This window comes from Corvus cornix, chromosome 1A (genome assembly GCF_000738735.6).
Source record: "Corvus cornix cornix isolate S_Up_H32 chromosome 1A, ASM73873v5, whole genome shotgun sequence".
Classification (NCBI taxonomy): Eukaryota; Metazoa; Chordata; class Aves; order Passeriformes; family Corvidae; genus Corvus; species Corvus cornix.
The window spans coordinates 63,058,350-63,076,393 of record NC_047057.1 but is presented as its reverse complement, the minus strand read 5'-3'; the positions used below and the strand labels follow the sequence as shown (position 1 = coordinate 63,076,393).

Genomic DNA, 18,044 nt, shown 5'->3' with positions numbered 1-18,044 from the left:
TCTCTTTTCTTCCCCACATTTCTGCTTGTGACTATCAGGAAATGTTACCCAGCTCACAGAAGTGCAGTCTCACTTGTACTGGTGGTTCTGGACTCATCTCTGCAGAGAGAGCTCTGGGAAGTGCTGTTTCCCACATTTGGGGGTATTTCTGGGAATGTACATCTCAGGGATGAACACTGTTTTAAAACTCATTCAGCCTACTTATGGACTTTAGAGCTCTGCAGGACTGGGGCCAAAGAGCTCAGCATTTTGCAGACAGGAATCTTGAGACACTCCAGACTGTGGCCACACCTATTTCTCTGTCATTTATTAGTACATAATCCTGGTGCCTTAAAATTCAGGCTGTCCTTTAGAAAACAGGAATATATTTCACATTTAATTCTTTAGCTCTAGAAATCCACTATGTACATCTAATAACACCGATCTGGTAAAGGAACAATTTCCCTTTGGGAAGAAAGGAGCTGTTTTAAAGTTTCAGAGTTGTTGATAAAATAACTACAATATTCCACGCTTTCCTAGTTTGGAACAAATATTAATTCCTGCTGTGCCCTGACCATCTGTGGTTTATGAAAAATAAAGGATTTGAAATTTAAAGTAAAGCTGAGGGCAATTCTTTGTTGACTGTGCTCTGCATGCATCTTGTAGGATGGCTATGCTAACTATAGATGGTTGGAACAAAATATCTCCTATTGTAGACTGTTATCTTAGCTTGGAATTTCCGCCCGCTTCTTAGTGTTTCTAACTTAAACTTTCTTATCCTCATGAAGCCCTTAATATACTGGATTGCATTATTTATTTTTCCAAGGCTAATGTGAGCAGCACTGCTGTCAGGGTCACTTCACTTGCTGGCTGTAATTCCGTGACACCAGCCAAACTTTGCATTTTTTGGTTTCAATTGTTGCACATTTGTGTTTCCCTCCCAAGCCTGGTGATAAATGGACATTACCAGACCAGTGCCACACTGTGACGTGCTTCCCAGGAGACTACACAGTTCTTGAGAGCCACCACATCAACTGTGAGAAGATGCCAAAGCCTGTGTGTCACAGCAACCTTCCTGCTGTTAAGGTGGAGGAAACTTGCGGCTGCCGGTGGATGTGCCCATGTGAGTATCTGTCCACGTGTGCCTCTCCCTCCCCATCACCTGAGATATTTCACCACGAAAGCAATGCTGAATGGAGCTTCTCAGCCATTGAACACTTCAGAGGTGACCGGGGTGGGAGGAATTGCTGTTTAATTGTTGTACAGTGATTTAAACAAATAATTAGGAGCGTGAGAGCCTCATTGATGCTGGAATGCCTAATGCTGCTTGCAAGTTCAGGGCCACTCTGAGCTTATCTTTTGCATTCACAGAGCAACAGTGTTTTATCAGGGAGTGTCACACTCGATTTCCAAAGCTGTGTGAGCTGGGAAGGAGGATGTATGGAAGAAACCAGGAATTTATCTCGGCAAGCTGTAAGCAAGCAATGTATTCTTGCTCCATCTCGGGGCTTGAGGATTTGGCCTGCCCTCAGTCAAGCAGGTGTGGCACAGAAACATCAACAAAAAAGTCTCCCAGCCTCCAGATAACCTCACACTGAGTGTCTGAGCAAAAAGCTGAACACTGTGTGATTGGTGCCTCGGCTGGGTTAACAGGAACAGGAACTAAGTGCCTCCGCTCACATTTACAGGGTTAGAGGGATGCAGCCCTGAGGCTGGTGAACCTTTTATTAAAAAATAAGTGAGTTTAAATCTAAATTGATATGCTTACTTCTTAAAAGTAGATCAGAACCATATATATATATATGTACACACACCTCCTCTTCACAACACATAATCTCAGTTTAAAATGTCCTCTGCTGAACTGGCTGATTTAAGAACAATTTCTTCCAGCCACTGCTTGAAATACCAAAGCACATAGCTGGCTTTTGATCCCTGAATTCTTAGACATACAAAATTTTTTACACCCCGAGTTCTGGCATATCCTAAAAGTATATTTGATGAGCTAGACCCTTTGCATTTTGAAAAAGTAGAAGTTGGATAGTCATAAGTATTTTATAATGTTTAAAAGATAGGCTTAGTGATACCTACCCATAAGAAGTGCATCTTTATTAAATTTCTTGATCCTAAACACACAGCAACATTAGGGCATTACTTTTGGCATGCAAGACAAACCTTCATATAAAACCTTCTGAAAGGATGAAATGAAAATAACCTTTGATACCATTAGCTGATTGTCATGAAAAGCCCTATAGTTCATTGGAGTTGTTTAAGATGAGCTAAGAACTGTTTATCTCTTTATGAATTTAATAAGGCATGATACCAAATATTTTTGTTCCGAAGGCGGTACAGCTTGTGAGGGAAAAGTAAAAAGTTTTCATGCTACAGAAGGAGGGAAAAAAAAATCCCCAACCCCCTCCAGCTGATTAAAAAACCCCATGGGTCAAGTCCTTTTAATGATTGCTCAGTGCAACCAGGGTGATTCTGTGCCAACTGAAACAAAATCTTTAGCAGCTGGAAAGGTTGATTCTGGTGCTGTGTGACACAAAACTCACAGCAATAGAAAAACAGAGATGGGCATAACAGAGGAGGTGCTGAGTAGGAGCTCAGTGTGAGGCAGCATCTCTCTTGTTATGGAAGGAGGCTGGTTAGGCCACCCATAAAAATGCTGCTAAATTGACTCATTATTCACTAATTTAGAGACCTAAAACACAATTTCCAGCCATGGCTTGACAGTGTGGGTGATGTGACAAATGCTTCTGCAAAGAGGAAGTCCTTGAAAAAGTGTTCTTAGGTCATCTGAGTTCAGAGGATGGTTCAGGAGTTACACTGCAAAGGTGCTTGCTTGCCGAACTAGTTACAGATTTTACAGCAGCAGGATTTGCAATGTGATTCATGGCTGTTGTGTGCTCTTGGACTACTTTGAAATGGATCACATTAGTGCATTTTGTGCTACAGAAACCTATGAGAAGTTTAAAAGGATTCCCATCATCCTTATTTTTTTTTCCTAGATGTCCATGAATAAGTAAAGATTGCAAACCATGGTTTAATTGCTAACTCGTTTAATTGTTATTTATACATGAACTTCATGAGCAGATACAGTAAAATATCTGAAGATGCTCCAGTGCTCCAAAGGGAGCCCTCTCTTCCTCCCTCTCTCTGGTTGCTGTTTTTCCTAGGAAATTAAATTTGAAGGTCATTGAATAGGAAAGAGATTATTCTCAGCTACAAGCAAAGTACTGAATTATTAACGATGGTAATTTTCCTCCTTACATGTTTTGCTGGCATTGCTTTTATAGTCCTTATTATCCTTTAAGCAAGAGATTTGAAAACATATGAGCCAGAGCCATCAGGTTTTGTTTTGGTTCTTCTGGGATCGTAATCTTCCTTGCTTTCCAGTTTTTGAAGACAAGGAAGTGTTTATAACCCAATGACCAGAACACTGAGCTATCAGCTGGCCATTGGTTCACCCTGTGCTTATTATTTCTCTGCAGTTTTCCTGTTTCCAGTCTGAAAAACAAAGTCCCTGGGTATCAACTTGTGATGTGTTTGATAAGAGTGAAATAGTGTTATTTGGAATCAAATGTAACACAGAAGATAATGCATTGCAAAGGTTGAACAGTGTGTTACAGTCTTTCTACAAACAGCAAAGGGATATTCCTTGTTTTACTTTTACATAAACTCTATTACTAAATCATATTCAATTGAATAAGTTTCAGGCAAAGGGATTTTCTACAAGCTTATCCAAATCTTTTGTAATACTTATTATTCCCAGACAAAGATATTTCAAAAAACCTCCACATGTGATGAAGTATTTTACCAAAGTTTCTTGTCAATGATTTGCTGCAGCATTTGCAATTCATACCTTCCTCTCTTTCCCAATTAATTGGTTCCCCATGCCCACAACAGTTGTGAAGAAACAGTAAAATTTAAAAACAAATGCCTGCATGGGTTTTTTTTGTTGTTGTTTATTTTCAGGTGTCTGTATAGGAAGTTCATCTCAACACATTGTCACTTTTGATGGGCTGAACTTTAAGCTGACTGGCAACTGCTCCTACACCTTGTTTCAAGACTTGCACCACGATGTTGAAGTCCTGCTCCATGAAGGGCCATGCAGAGCAGCACCCAGGATGAACTGCATGGACTCCATTGAAGTGAAGCATCGTGGTGTGGCAGTGCAGCTCTTCAGTGACATGGCAGTAAGGAAACACCATGAATTCATCTGTGCTTTGTCTGCTTGTGCTGCAGAATTCAGGTTATGGGGACAAATTTCTTCCCTTGATCCAGTTTCAGCCTATTTTGAACATCTCTTCTACATTTCGTGATACAATCAGTGTTCACATAATGAGCCAGACATACTTCTCCTCTTGTTCTCCCCATTGTGCTGGTATGCCAGTGTCAAGATCAAGGGATTTGGCAGTGTCTCCCTGACACTTCTGCCAGAAAGGCAGGATTACAGACAGGACATACTGCACTCTGATTCTCCTCTTTTAGCAGAGGTCCTTTACACTATGGGGTTTTTTGGTCCATGGGAGAGTGCTCTGTTCCTCACAGAGCTGTGCCTGACTGGCCAGCTGAAGGTCTAGGGAGTTGCTTCTCACCTTGTGTGCAGCTGGACCTCAGCATTCAAAGAAAGGGCAGCTTAGTGTGCAGTACCTCTGTGTTATAGACAGAGAATACTCAAACTCAACCCATTTTTCAGCCTCCATATGCTCAGACAGACATACAGGAGTTGGTTAACTTGCCAAAATGATCCCTTCTGACTTGTGTATCAAAATAGGATGGACCAAAATACCTGCACCAAGTTCTGCATGGTGCTGGACAGCCTTGACTTCCACTGAGGCAGCATTTGAACCTCACAGCATGAGGCTGTTAGCCTGTAAAAATGTGATGCTCAAAGGGTGCACTTATATAGGAAAATGTTGAAAGAGTTTTTAATGTAATTCACAGGATGAAAGTCAAGTATTTCTGTATGTTTTTAGCCTCAATAGAAAGCTTTAGCTGAAAAAATTGATTCTTAGGTCCAGATTCAGTGGGATCTTCAGGTATTTGTCACGTCAAAATGTGCTTCAGCTGTAAAATTAGGTTGATTTGTAACTGCTTGCTAGAACTGATGTGACGACCTCACCTTTTTTTGAAACAGGTGTCTGTTAATGGTGAAGGGGTTCTTATCCCCTATTCCAACAGCTTGTTTGAAATCGCTGTCTATGGAGAAATTATGCATGAAATCAAGTTCTCCCTTCTTGGACATAATCTCACATTTACTCCAAGAAACAATGAATTTATTCTTAAACTTAATTCAAGGAGCTTTTCTTCAGGAACAAAAGGGCTTTGTGGTAAGTATGAAAGTTAATAGTTTTAACAGCTTCCTACTTGGGCTTGAACTTCTATTTATTTTATTGCTATTTGAGAATCTTCACATCTGTAAATTCTCTGGGTGAACTGGTCCCACATTTTTGGGGGAATATTGCAAATCTGTGTGGGTTTTCCTGCTCCTATCACCAATGTAACAGCTCACTTATGCCTAGTAATACCTTAGAAAGAACAGGAGAGTCAGCTCTCTCGTTTTTCTTGCTTCAAGTTATCTTTTCAAGGATTTGTGCTTTCTTTTTTTTTTTTTTTTTTGGATGTGGGTTTAGTTTTAGATTCTTACAAATACATTTATGTGAGAAATATGCTTGCAGTGAAGGTGAAAATTTTGAGAGGGGAACTTCTACCTGGGCGAGTTAATTCTACGGTATCCTCAGTGGTGTAATCTATACGGAGATTGTACCTCTGTGACATAACCTGTACCTCCTTTAGTGAGGAAAGGGGAGACAAGACCCAGGGTATTTATGCCTCTATTGACAACAGCTATAAGGAATATCATGAATTCCTCGAGCCGCCGCAACCACTGTCATCTGTCCCATCCCTGTTTTTCTCTAGGTTTATTTTACTGCTGATTCTTCAGAGGTTTTTCTTTTCCTTTTACTCACCCTGCCAGGGCTGTGTGACCAGAACCACGTCAATGACTTCACACTGCGCAATGGCTCTGTCACTGCTGACAGCAGTGTGTTCATCCAGGACTGGACAGTGACAGAGCCAGGGAAGGTCTGTGAGAGCCGGAGGGAGGACAGGTGCTCCGAGAGCGCGCCCAGCCGCTGCCACCTCCTGCTCTCACAGCTCTTTGAGGAGTGCCACAGGATCATCTCCCCCAACATGTTCTACGAGGGCTGCATGGAGAGCAGCTGCTACGAGGAGGAAGCCTGTGAGATGATCACTTCCTACGCTCACATCTGCAGGGAGTACGGCATCTGCGTAGACTGGAGAGCACCCGAGCTTTGCCGTAAGAGTTTTACTCTGTGCTAAAACTGATACAGAAATTGTCCCGCTTTGGGACATCTCATCAGTGTAATATTAATTTTCTGAATGCTGCAGAAGTTCCAGATCAAGTTTATTGTACAAGTGGTGTTGCAGATCTCATAACTGGTTGGTCATCCACTAAGTTGAATATTATGAATGAAGTCTTTCTTGGTAAACTGCTAACTGGTAAAATTCCAGGCTAGAGGGAAATAAAGGTTCTCTGAACAGGTACCCACAGCTGTGTGACAGTACCTGACTCTGCAACCACTGAGCCTTTGTGGCACCAGGTTTGGGCTGAGAGTCTGCCAGGCTGTTTTAGTATCAGATATCATTGCTTTGATACAGACTTTGGAGGATCTCAGGTGGACAGAGAAACTCATACTTTGGACTAGTGGAACTGCTTCCCAGCCCATCACTGTCATACCTGGCACAAAATTAGACTTTTCTTTGTAACAGTTTCACAAATTCCTCCCATTTCCATCAAAGCTGAAACTTTGAGAATGTGGTAGAAGAGCCAGTGTGATTTTAAGTTTCTACTACAGGGAAAAATGGGGAAATGGCCTCTCTCTGTGGTGTCATTTCTTGCCAGGACATACTGGCTAGGCTGACTGAACCAGCTGTAATTTGCTTTGCAAATCTGGTTCTCCTTCTGCCTGGGTTTTGCTTGTGTTTTCGAGGTGAAAAGTTTGTGCTGTGGGGAAGCAGTGTAGCAGGATGTGAGTCTGGCGCATTACCAGAACCCAACCAAGGCAAGCAAGACACCCATGCTAGTTCCAAACTCAGACTGCTGTTACTTTGTATACCTTCTTTCCTAAATTCTCATAGACAAGTAGTTTTACTTTGTCTTCCTGTTTTTTTTCTTCCTTTATTTTTGTTCCTGTTTCTCCTGAAAGCCCTATTAGGAGGCATACCTAAAGATCTGCCAAAAATGCAAGGTATCATTAAGTACAAATAAGTAACTCTTGAGGTGGCTTATTCTACACCTTCTCCTGTTAGCCTTTCTGCAGTGATGGTAGCAGCCATTCAGATATTCCCTTAGTGTTCTGGTTTAGTCAAGTGCCTTAGATGTGGGTGTGTGTAGGCATTTTCTTTACCAGCTACCTCCTCACAGAGTGTCTTGATGTCCCAGTTGGTTTTCTCACATCCTGCCTCTGTAGTTGAGTTGTTTCTTGTTGCTTTGCTTTCTTTCTCTGGATACTTTTCATTTCAGAACTGGAGAACCAGCATCCTAAAGGCATGATACCAAAAAAAAAAGTGTAAAACAAAGGCTTTTTTTCGTGTTTTAAACTCAGACTGAAGGAATGATGGGTAGGAAGTTAAGAATGTCAATGTGAATTTGGCCTGACCCTCCAGTTGATGTTTGGAAAATCTTTCCAGGATCATAGGTTATTGAACACAGTCTGTTTGGAGTATAGTCCTGAAAAGCAGAGGGAGAACATTGCCAGCCATTTTCCAAAGTCAGTGCCTCAGTCAGACTTTGCAAATTGTAATGTCCAAAGCTGGATGTCAGCATATTACTTTAATAACTCTATGCAGTTTTCAGATTCCTATCTGATTACACAGCCTGTGCAAGAATAGGCAAAGAGTTGCTCATTTTAACACTAATTGCATAAAAGTCTTAAGTGTCCTAACAATAACATCATCATCTTTCTTCCAGCAGGTGCCTGTGTGCAATTGCCAAAAATTTAAATTGTCAACATTTGATTTATCCAAGTTACATTATTGACTAAATAGACAGCATGGCTTAAATCACTCTACCCTCACATGTTTAATAGCAGTGGCACAGTTCTGGGTTACCTGCTTCCCTCCTCCCAATCCACTGAATCCCTGTCATTTCTGTAGATTTTTATTTGGGGTTTTGTCATGCCCTATTGGGACATTCCAAGCAGTCAAATCCTTCCTGATTGCTCTTCCTGGGGGGGTGAATATACTTTCTGTAATTCAGATATATTCAGCCTGGAAAAGAGAAGGCTTTGGGGTGACCTCATTGTGGCCTTCCAGTGCCTGAAGAGGCTACTGGAAAGATGGAGAGAGACTCTTGGCAAGGGCCTGGAGTGACAGGACAAGGGGGAATGGCTTCACACTGACAGAGAGCAGGTTTAGATGGGATATGAGGAAGAAACTGTTTCCTGTGAGGGTGCTGAGGCCCTGGCACAGGTTGCCCAGAGAAGCTGTGGCTGCCCCATCCCTGGCAGTGTTCAGGGCCAGGTTGGATGGGGCTCTGGACAACCTGGGATAGTGGAAGGTGTCCCTGCCCATGGCAGGGAGGTAGAACGAGATGCTCTTTAAGGTCCCTTCCAGGCCAAGCCATTTTATGGTTCTATGAAATAATTGGCTTTAACATGGAAAGGGTTAATATTAAAGACATTTCCTTTCTGTCTCTGTTGGCTGCTAGAAGGGTGTGTGCAGACAGTTCAGCTGATGAATGTTTTCTTGTTTGTTTGGGAGCTCAGGTTTTCTTTCAATGTTTTTTGTCAGGGGACTGAAAGAAAGTTTTACAAACCTCACAGCAGTCACAGACTGGGAAATAAGAAACACTTTTTCTAATTGAAGCTGTAGAGAAAAATAGAGTTAAGGGAACGCACAGTATGGAAGCTGTGTCCCTAGTTTTTTTGAATAGCTGTAGCCCTAATTTTGTGTTTGCTTTTAGAGAAAATATCCTAGGGTTTGTGAACATATCAGTAAAAAATTTCTGTTGGCTTACAGGGCTATGCAATTTGCCTTGATTCAGTTAATTCTGTTAATAAGGCAATTCAGTTAAAAAGATGCAGAAATCCAGAAGGTTCAGTTTTGAAGCACCAAAATGTTCTGTTTGTTAGCTTTCTTTAGTTGTATGGGAACACTGCAACCTATCAAGTTTAAAAAAAAAAAAAAAAAAAAAAATCTTTCTTTAATGCTTTAGTCTGGGCTATCTCTTAACCATGCACTGTTACCATAGACATAAGGTTCTAAATTCTTGTGTCTGTAGCCCAGTGTTGGAAACAAGATTTGTGCTGCAAGGGACCAGATCCATCCATTGGATGATGGCTTTCTAAAATTGAAAGAATTCTAAAGAAAGCTTGAGTGGAAAGATTGATCTGCATTTCTTTAGATCTCTTTAGAAAAAGGTGATGTTTTCTTCTCTGTCTTGCTCAGCAATGAAATGTGCCCCATATCTGACATACGACCACTGCCGCACAGCCTGCGTGAAGAGCTGCGAGAATAATACCAAAGTCAGTGTCTGCAAGGATTATCCCACAGAAGGCTGCTTCTGCCCAGAGGGAAAGGTGGTTTTTGGTGACAGCTGTGTTAGTGAAGAAGTCTGCACTCAGTGTGTCAGTGAGGATGGCACACACCATCAGGTAACTACATGCACAGGAACCTCTGGCACTGGTTGGAGTTCACACCTTTGCAAGTAAATCTGTTTTCCCTTTGGATACTTTATTTTCTAGCTCAGTTCCTCCTACTCTGCTGGCTGCTAGCCCCATTTAGCTCCCCTAGTGTGAAATTGGCTGGGACTGGATATAAAGATCACAGCTGGGACTGTACAGACCTGGCAAGGCATGACAATTCCATGTGGAGGGAGGTCTAGAGGAAAGAGAGGAGGAATGATGGCATAAGTGAATATTTACCAAGATAAACATCTCCATTCAGCAGACTTTTATGAGCAATGACAATTTAATCATAAATCTGCATCCTTTACTTGTGTTGTATTGTCTTTGCAAAGCTCACTGAAATCCTCATGAGGGGCTGTGGAGGGACAGGCATCAAACTCTTCTCCCTGTGACCAGGGAAAGGACCGAAGGGAAGAGCTGGAGCTGTGTCAGGGGAGGGTTAGGTTGGATATCAGGAAAAGGTTCTTCCCCCAGAGGGTGCTGGGGCACTGAACAGGCTCCCCGGGGAATGGGCACGGCCCCAAGGCTGCCAGAGCTCCAGGAGTGTTTGGACACTGCTCTCAGGGATGCACAGGGTGGGATTGTTGGGGTGTCTGTGCAGGGCCAGGAACTGGACTGGAAGATCCTTCTGGGTCCTTTCCAACTCATGTATAAAATATTTCCAGTGGTTGGTGGGGAACAATGAGACCAAGTCAACCTTATGTCAAGTGGTATTTGTCTATATATATATGTATATATATATATATAATTTTTTTTTGTGGACAATTATTCCTTCGATGAAATTCATCCTTTTAGTTTTACTGGAAATCCACTTTGCTCAGTTAAGGCAGCCCTCTCTGTGGCAGTATGGGACTGGGAAAAGCTATGGGTGCTGGGTACCAGACTGCAGTGAAAGGCACTGTTGATTCCAGCATCATGCAGTGAGTGTGTCCCCTCTTCCAAACTCTTCCTCGTGTCCCCTGTTCCAAGTAACAGAGGTGGTTCCTCTTCACCCCCAGCTACTCAACTCTTGGAGTTTGCACCTTCATCAGCCAATCCTCTTCAATCCCCATTTTTGTTACAGGATTTGAAGGAGAAAAGACTTTAATTGGAGTATTTTGTGGGCTTTGGATTCTTAATGAGATTTTTGGGGAGGCGGAGGACAGGGGAGGATCAGCTCACACAGCCATTTTGCTTCTCCATCACTCCAGACTTAGCTTTGTGAGCAATACACCAGGCACTTGGGTCAGGATTTCCTTAACTTCCTTCTTTTCCCCTGGTATTTGTTCCTCTGTTCTTTTCTACCCTAGATTGTGTTTGGGCTTATGGGATTCTCAGTCCCGACACTCACACAGACTGGCTTAAAACGTGTAACTATCCCTGAGTTTAGGTGCAGTATGCTTAGATTTGTCATTTTTTTTTCTTCTTATCTCTAAAGGGCTCAGCAGACTGTTAGTTTTAAACCATGCTCCAGAGTTTTCCAGATGACAGCATCCTGACCTACTCTACACATTCTCCCCCAGAACTGGATTCGTTGTGCAAATTAAAATGTCTGACAATGCATCTTTCTACTCTTACCTCCCTATTCACATGGGTGTTAAAGGTGCATAGCTTTGTGTGGGCAACTGCAGCTTTAATATCAATGATTTCCTCTCTCGTGGGAAGGAGCAGTTATTGAAAAATTATTCTCTTTACTGGTGGTTTCTGAATGTGCTCATTACCCCCAGGTAGTCACCACAGTGATGGTTTCAGTTTTAGAGTTGCTAGAGTGCTTTCCCAGTCTTCAGTCCACTGGAGAGTCAAGTGATGACACTCCAAATATTCTTAATGTAAAAATATGCACTATGTATTTCTGTGTGTTGAAGTCCTACTAATTTGGGAAAGCAGACACTTCTCTGTATTTCCCAAAATAATGCTGTTTCCCTTATTACTACTGAACACGCAATCATGGTATGTAGTTGCACCAGTCCACTGTTACTCACAATAGCCTGCAATTGCATTTATATCTGAGCATTTTTCACACTTAAAACAATAGTAATTCCTCATCCCATTCACACATTTTTTACATCTTTTGCTAAATTGGCACACTACAGTCATTTCAGAATTATGTGTCTCCTTAGTTTCTTACTGGTAGCAGAGTAACCAACCCTTCATAGATGAATCTTCATAAATCTTCTGATTTTCCAGCTTAATGTTACTCACCCTCACCCCCTCCCATCCTTCCGTCCCAACATACCAGTGACCAGAACATTGGATTTCTTTCTCACACTCTGTTGGGGTTTTTTCCATGCAGCACATGGAAACATGGATTCCTGACAGTGAGCCCTGCAAGATCTGCACGTGTCTCGATAACAAGAAGATAAACTGCACGGTCCGACCCTGCCCAACTGTCCAACGTAAATTCATTTAGCTCTGTGATTGCACTTGAATTGATGTTTTGGTTCCTGGTTTCCTAGTTCTTATCCAAACTTGTTTTATGGATGTTTTCTCTAGCTGTCCAGTGTGGTCCATGTGAAGTTGCTCGTCTGCGCAGGGGCCCTGGCCAGTGCTGCCCTGAGTATGAGTGTGGTAGGTTCTCATAAATTCTTGGAATCTTCTTGGTCTGTACTTTTACCAGATATTTCTAAGGTATACAGTCCCTTTAAAAAAAAATGTTTAATTCAGTGCTGCATTTTTGATATCACTGAGTGATTGTACAATCATCTGTGTGGAAAACAAACAGCTCTTAAGGATATGAGTCTTCATTCACTTACAACTTCGTCCCTCTTTCTGTAATAGATAAGGAAGGGAATGGAGCAATTTGTTTTTGTCTAGATGACATTAGAATGGTTTTTTTTCCTCAAGCGTTTATTTTTGCATGGTCTATATTTGCCCATTAAATATAACATTAGAACCTTAATCCCCATAACCCGAGCTTGAACTTTTCTCTAAGCTATTTTGAAAACAAACTGTGACCTGTTGAACTCTAATGTACTTCATATTTTAAAACAGCAATTGAGTGTGAGTTTAATGGGGATGTGCATTTGTGTGTGTGTCTTTTCTTGAGGACTGACTAGGCGTGGTTTTACCCACTCTCTGATTTTCTGTTCTCAGTGTGTGACCTGGTTTCCTGTGATTTGCCTCCTGCCCCTGTCTGCGAGTTTGGTCTGCAGCTTGCCCTGACCAACCCCGGAGAATGCAGACCAAATTACACATGTGGTAAGATCATTTTTCCTAGCAGGGAGTGACACTGGAACGCTGCATTTGAGCAGCACTGACAACTTCCTTTAGGCATTATTTTTCCCCTTCTGAAAGGTTTAATTTTGGCACCAATGGACATGTAATGATTTCCCAGACTTGGCATAAGTGTATTGTTGGCACTTTGAGTACACTTTCAAATTAAGGACAAGAGAAACACTTTACTCTTGGACATGTGTTCTCTGACCCTGATGCTTATTTTATAAATCTTCTTGTTTGTGTATGAGACAAGAATTTTTTTGGCAAGGCAGGAACTTTGCTGAGTTCCTGAACCCGAGCCTTTTATATCTGCATTACTCTTCAGGCTTTAAGGAGATTTATAACAGTTTGAGGTAGTGATTAATGCCTTGCTGCCAGAGAACTGTCCTGTTCACTGGCAGCTCTCTGAAAATCCATGAGCCTGACACGGTGCCCACCTTCTCCTGCCAGCCTGCAACAGGGAAATGTGCAGCTCTTTCCCAAGGCTCTCCTGCCCGTCGCATCGGACACTGACCGTTGTCAAGACCGAGTGCTGTGATAAATATGAGTGTACCTGCAGCTGTAGGAACTCCACAGTGAGCTGCCCTCTGGGGTATCTCTCCCAGTCTCTCACCAATGACTGTGGCTGTGTGTCAACCACCTGCGTTCCAGACCGGGTAAGGGAAGTGAAATGTCTTTTCCATGGATGAGAGTGTCTTTTTCCACATGGAGTGGCAGCACCAGAGAAAGCAGGCAACCTGCTTGTTTAGAGAGAAACAGAGAAAAGCAGAAAAATAAATGTTGTAGCAATGAATTATCTTGGGAACAGAATCTAAGAGCATTCGTCTGAGCATTATTGACTTTATTTTAGGGTTATTGTTTTAGGATCGCATCCTGCTGCCAGAAAATCAGTGACAAATTTATTTTACATTTTGATAAAAGGATAATAAACCCCCAATGAGACTGCTGGAAAATGATGCCAGGGCGTTTTTGGTTTGCAAGTACCTGAAAGAAACACTCTATTACTTCATGCTGTTGCTTTTTTTATTACAGTAGTGTATTCTGACATAACCAGTCCATTTTTTGTAACTTTGAGATGATATAAACAAAAAGCATTTCAAACTTAAAGGTGTCTCAAACCTCAGGAATTTCAGAGGTAATTTTTAATTTGTTTTCAGATAACAGAGACACATACTTTGGAGCCACTACAGTTACTGTATATTCTTCCAATCCCATACTAAATTTATTGACATTTGGTACACCTTAGACCTAAAATTCTTTGTGCTCATTGATTACCTTTGTCTCTGCCTGAGAAGGTGTTGTATCTTTTAAGACCTATATTGCCACTTTTAAGTTTTTGCCAAATTAATACCTGACTCTGCTCAAGCTTCACGAGGGCATATTTTTCTTATTTTGCCAACCTTTTATTAAGTTGTTATATTTTGTTAACCTTTAAGATAAAGTTGCTTAGAGGAGAGGTTGCAAGGCAATTTAACTTTTTCATTAAACCTTTATATAGGGTTATGTTGTCTTGCAGCTCAGGAGATCTACCTTTTATTGTCCATTTCTAAGGAGTTCACGACCTTGCATAATTCATTTTATGTCTCTGGGACTTGCTTGCTCTATCTATAAAATTAAATTATGTTCTCTCATTAATACCAAGCTGTAAAATTTACTAATAGGAAGTTCAATATAAGGGATGGCTCTGCTTTTGGGGTAGCTGTGATGGCTTGAGGATACAAGAAGATGAAAGCTCCAAGCAGGATCTCTTCAGATCAGATGGTTTAGCTGGAAAAAGTTTTGCATGCAAGGCTCCCTCTGCAGGACTCACTGCTTATTATCCCTAAATATTGTGTCACATTGTTCTTACAGGCAAACTGAGTCAGTCCCTGGGCAACTCCACTGACTGCAGATAAAACTCTCCCATTTATTCTGTATAAAACAATAGCTTTTCTCACACTTACTTTTCCTTTCCTCAACAGAATGACCGAAATTTTAAGACCAGTAGCATTTCTAAGGGGTTCAAAATATTCCAGAAAGTTTATGGTTGGTTTCACACCCTAAAATGCAGCCTTTTGGAGCTGGCAGTTTGCCCTGACAGCAGCAGTGTGCTCTTTAATGTATTAATTATTGCATTTAATAGGTGTGTGTGCACAACAACATAGTCTATCCTGTTGGGACAACCTGGGAAGATGGGTGCAGGGAATGCTCTTGCACCGGTGTGAGGGATGATGTTACAGGACTTCAGATGACGGAGTGTCGTGACAAAGAATGTGACACGTTCTGCTCTCGGGTGAGTAACACTTAAACCAGTGCAATAACCAGCAGAGCCCTGGTGGGGACCTGCAATGATCCCTTTTAAGCCTCCTTGTTTGGAGAGAAACCAGAGAAAAATAGAAAAATAAGTCTTGTAACAATGGATTATCTTGGGAGCAGAATCTAAGAGAATTAGCCTGAGCATTATTGACTTTATTTTAGGATTATTGGTTAGGATTGCATCCTGCTGCCAAGAAAATCAGTGACAAATTCATGTCACATTTTGATGAAAGAAAAACTGCATCCTGAAGTGTCTGTCATTTACACCACTTGCTCAATAAATGTTCATGATGTCTGAAGTTCAATTGCCAATGTCTGTTCTAGCTCAAGTTCACTTTCTGAAGTTCCCATTTCAGCTCTGTCTGTTCCTCATCTCTGCCCATTGTAGCAGTAATAACACCTCATGCTGGGGCCTTTATTGTGCTCAGACATCTGCTACATCCTATAAAACCCCGTGGTTTACTTTTGGAAGTCTGCAAAGGAAGCGTGAGCCACTTTGTTATATTGATTCAGATGGTCAAACAGGAATAGACAGAAAATTGGTACAAAGAGTTGGTAGAGGAATGTGACTTACGTCAGATATCAGGAAAAGGCTCTTCCCCCAGAGGGTAATCAGGCACTGAACAGGCTCCCCAGGGAATGGGCACGGCCCCAAGGCTGCCAGAACTCCAGGAGCATTTGGACAACGCTCTCAGGGATGCACAGGCTGGGATTGTTGGGGTGTCTGTGCAGGGCTGGGAGTTGCACTCAGTGATCCTCTTGGATCTTAAATATTGCATCATTCTCTAGAACCAATGAAAAAACCCCAATCCATTAGGAAAAAACCAACAAAGCAAGTGCAGAGTTTGCTGAGAAAGTTTGAGTATGCCAAATGCAGTAAAAAGCATGTGAGTAGATGTGAGAGTTTTTAACTTTTGCAAGAGAATCCTCAGTTTCCCTGTGTAGAAAAGACTTGTCCCTATTATGGCAATTTTTATGAAATATTAGATCTAAAGTATCTGGCTGTGTTTCAGCTCACAGCAATAATTTATCAATAATTTGTTATTCCAATAAAATCTCATTAATGCAGAGCTACAGTTCCTTGACATTGCATCATCAAAAAAATCTGGTTAAAAACACATGACAAGACTTGGTGGAAATGATGCAAGTTCTTTTTGTGACTTTGTCCTTTCTTTTCCTCCTTTAACGGTTATCAAGGTTGGACAACCAAAACTCTAACTGTTGGACTACTTGGATAGCTCAGATTTTTTTCCTTTGCTTATTCCTGATTCAGTGGATATACATATCAAGGACATCAGCAGTGCTGTCATCCAGCTTGAATTGACCTTAAACTTATTTTTCAGTTCAGATTAGATGGCATTGAAAGTTGTATTGATGTCAAATACATACTTTAATCGTGCATCATTACTAGGATGATATTTAGACTCTCTGCTGCTCCTGGTTATTAATTTCATTGCCAGCTGTTAAAGTTGTGCAGTATCTTTCTTGACAGTGTCATATGACTTCTGTGAAAACAGCTTGGAGGGTTTTTTTTAATCTGGCTACACAAGAAGAGGAAAAAATCCCTAAAAAGCCCACAACATGTATCAGCTTCTTCATGCTGATGAATGGAATGTGCTACTGTTGTCCTTAGCATGGCAAAACTCAACTCAAATCGTATCTGTAGCTTTAGAGTGTTAAGAAATGCTATGGATAAAAGTGGATGTTTCATTTAAATGAACCAACCCCTCAGTTCTGTGAGGAGCTGAGCAGCAAATATTGACTTCCCACTTGCAAACCACATGTGGATTTGCCTTGTCGCGTGTCAGAGTCCTGTGGATACTTCTGTCCTCTTTTGTCTTTACAAAGTTCTGAGAAAACAAGCAGATGATCCCTGCAGGAATTGCACCTGCTGCTCTGAGCACCCTGCTCTGGTGGAAGGTGTCCCTGCCTGTGGCAGGGGGTGGGAATGGGATGATCTCTCAGGTCCCTTCCAACCCAGGCCTTGGTGTGATTCTGTGATCTTTGTCAGTATGTTAAGGGTGCAAATCACCCCTGGAGTCTGTTCTGTAAGACCTCTTTGCACTTTAGATGTCTGTGTTCACACTAACTTAGTGATATTTGGGTCCTCCAGCTCGGTTTTGCTTTTTCCTGGGCACAAACAGCTCATGGATTTTTACTTCTCTTGAGTTTGCCACACAAAAAGTTGTATCTGACATGTCAGATGCTTCAGACATGTATTTAGCAGATAAAAGTAATGTAAAACCAAATACTCAACAGCACAACTTTTCTCACAGAGCTGGGTCAAGGTCTGGCATCATATTTTATGACATTATATGAACTAAACTTCCATATCCAAGTCCACTGATTATCAAGGTTTGCTAATGTGCTTTGTATTGCAAAGCAGGGACAGTTCTTGAAGGGATGGAGCAGTTGGGAATCCCTCAGTAATTCAGTTTGACCAAAATAAAATTATGCTTATTTTTACTGGCATTTTTCACGTGAACAATATTATCTGTGACAGAACATCTTTCCTTCAGCTCTGTACTGAGATCAGAGTTATGTTTTGCCCCTTGGAGACTGCCTAGCTATTACATATAGAATATTTTATTTCTAATTAGATTAAAGCTTTTTGCTTTCTTGCACTTATATATTTCACTGTTTCAGTATTTGGCTGCTTGCTTCAGGAGATTAATATGTATTAAAAGTGAGAATTGGGATTCCTGTTGTTTCTGTGGCTTGGGATTTTGGGGGGTTTTTTTGACCTGTTTTGCTGGATTTATAAGATTTTTCTTTAGTAACAGAGGGCGTACTGTTCCATTTTCATGCCGCTTATTTCATTTTCCATAATTGAGTGTTAAACTTTGATAAGATACATAATCT

At 41.4% G+C, this 18,044-nt stretch overlaps 1 protein-coding gene across 1 annotated transcript in view; it reads left to right on the top strand.

Moving 5' to 3' along the window:
• The window catches only part of VWF (von Willebrand factor), a 123,618-nt gene that overhangs the window by 86,581 nt on the left and 18,993 nt on the right, over positions 1–18,044 (top strand). The window contains exons 34-43 of the mRNA XM_010410249.4: positions 925–1,102; positions 3,955–4,175; positions 5,120–5,312; positions 5,960–6,301; positions 9,454–9,659; positions 11,965–12,067; positions 12,165–12,239; positions 12,765–12,869; positions 13,338–13,543; positions 15,010–15,159. Coding sequence (XP_010408551.4) covers positions 925–1,102; positions 3,955–4,175; positions 5,120–5,312; positions 5,960–6,301; positions 9,454–9,659; positions 11,965–12,067; positions 12,165–12,239; positions 12,765–12,869; positions 13,338–13,543; positions 15,010–15,159 — 1,779 coding nt within the window. The remainder of the gene's footprint in view (positions 1–924; positions 1,103–3,954; positions 4,176–5,119; positions 5,313–5,959; positions 6,302–9,453; positions 9,660–11,964; positions 12,068–12,164; positions 12,240–12,764; positions 12,870–13,337; positions 13,544–15,009; positions 15,160–18,044) is intronic.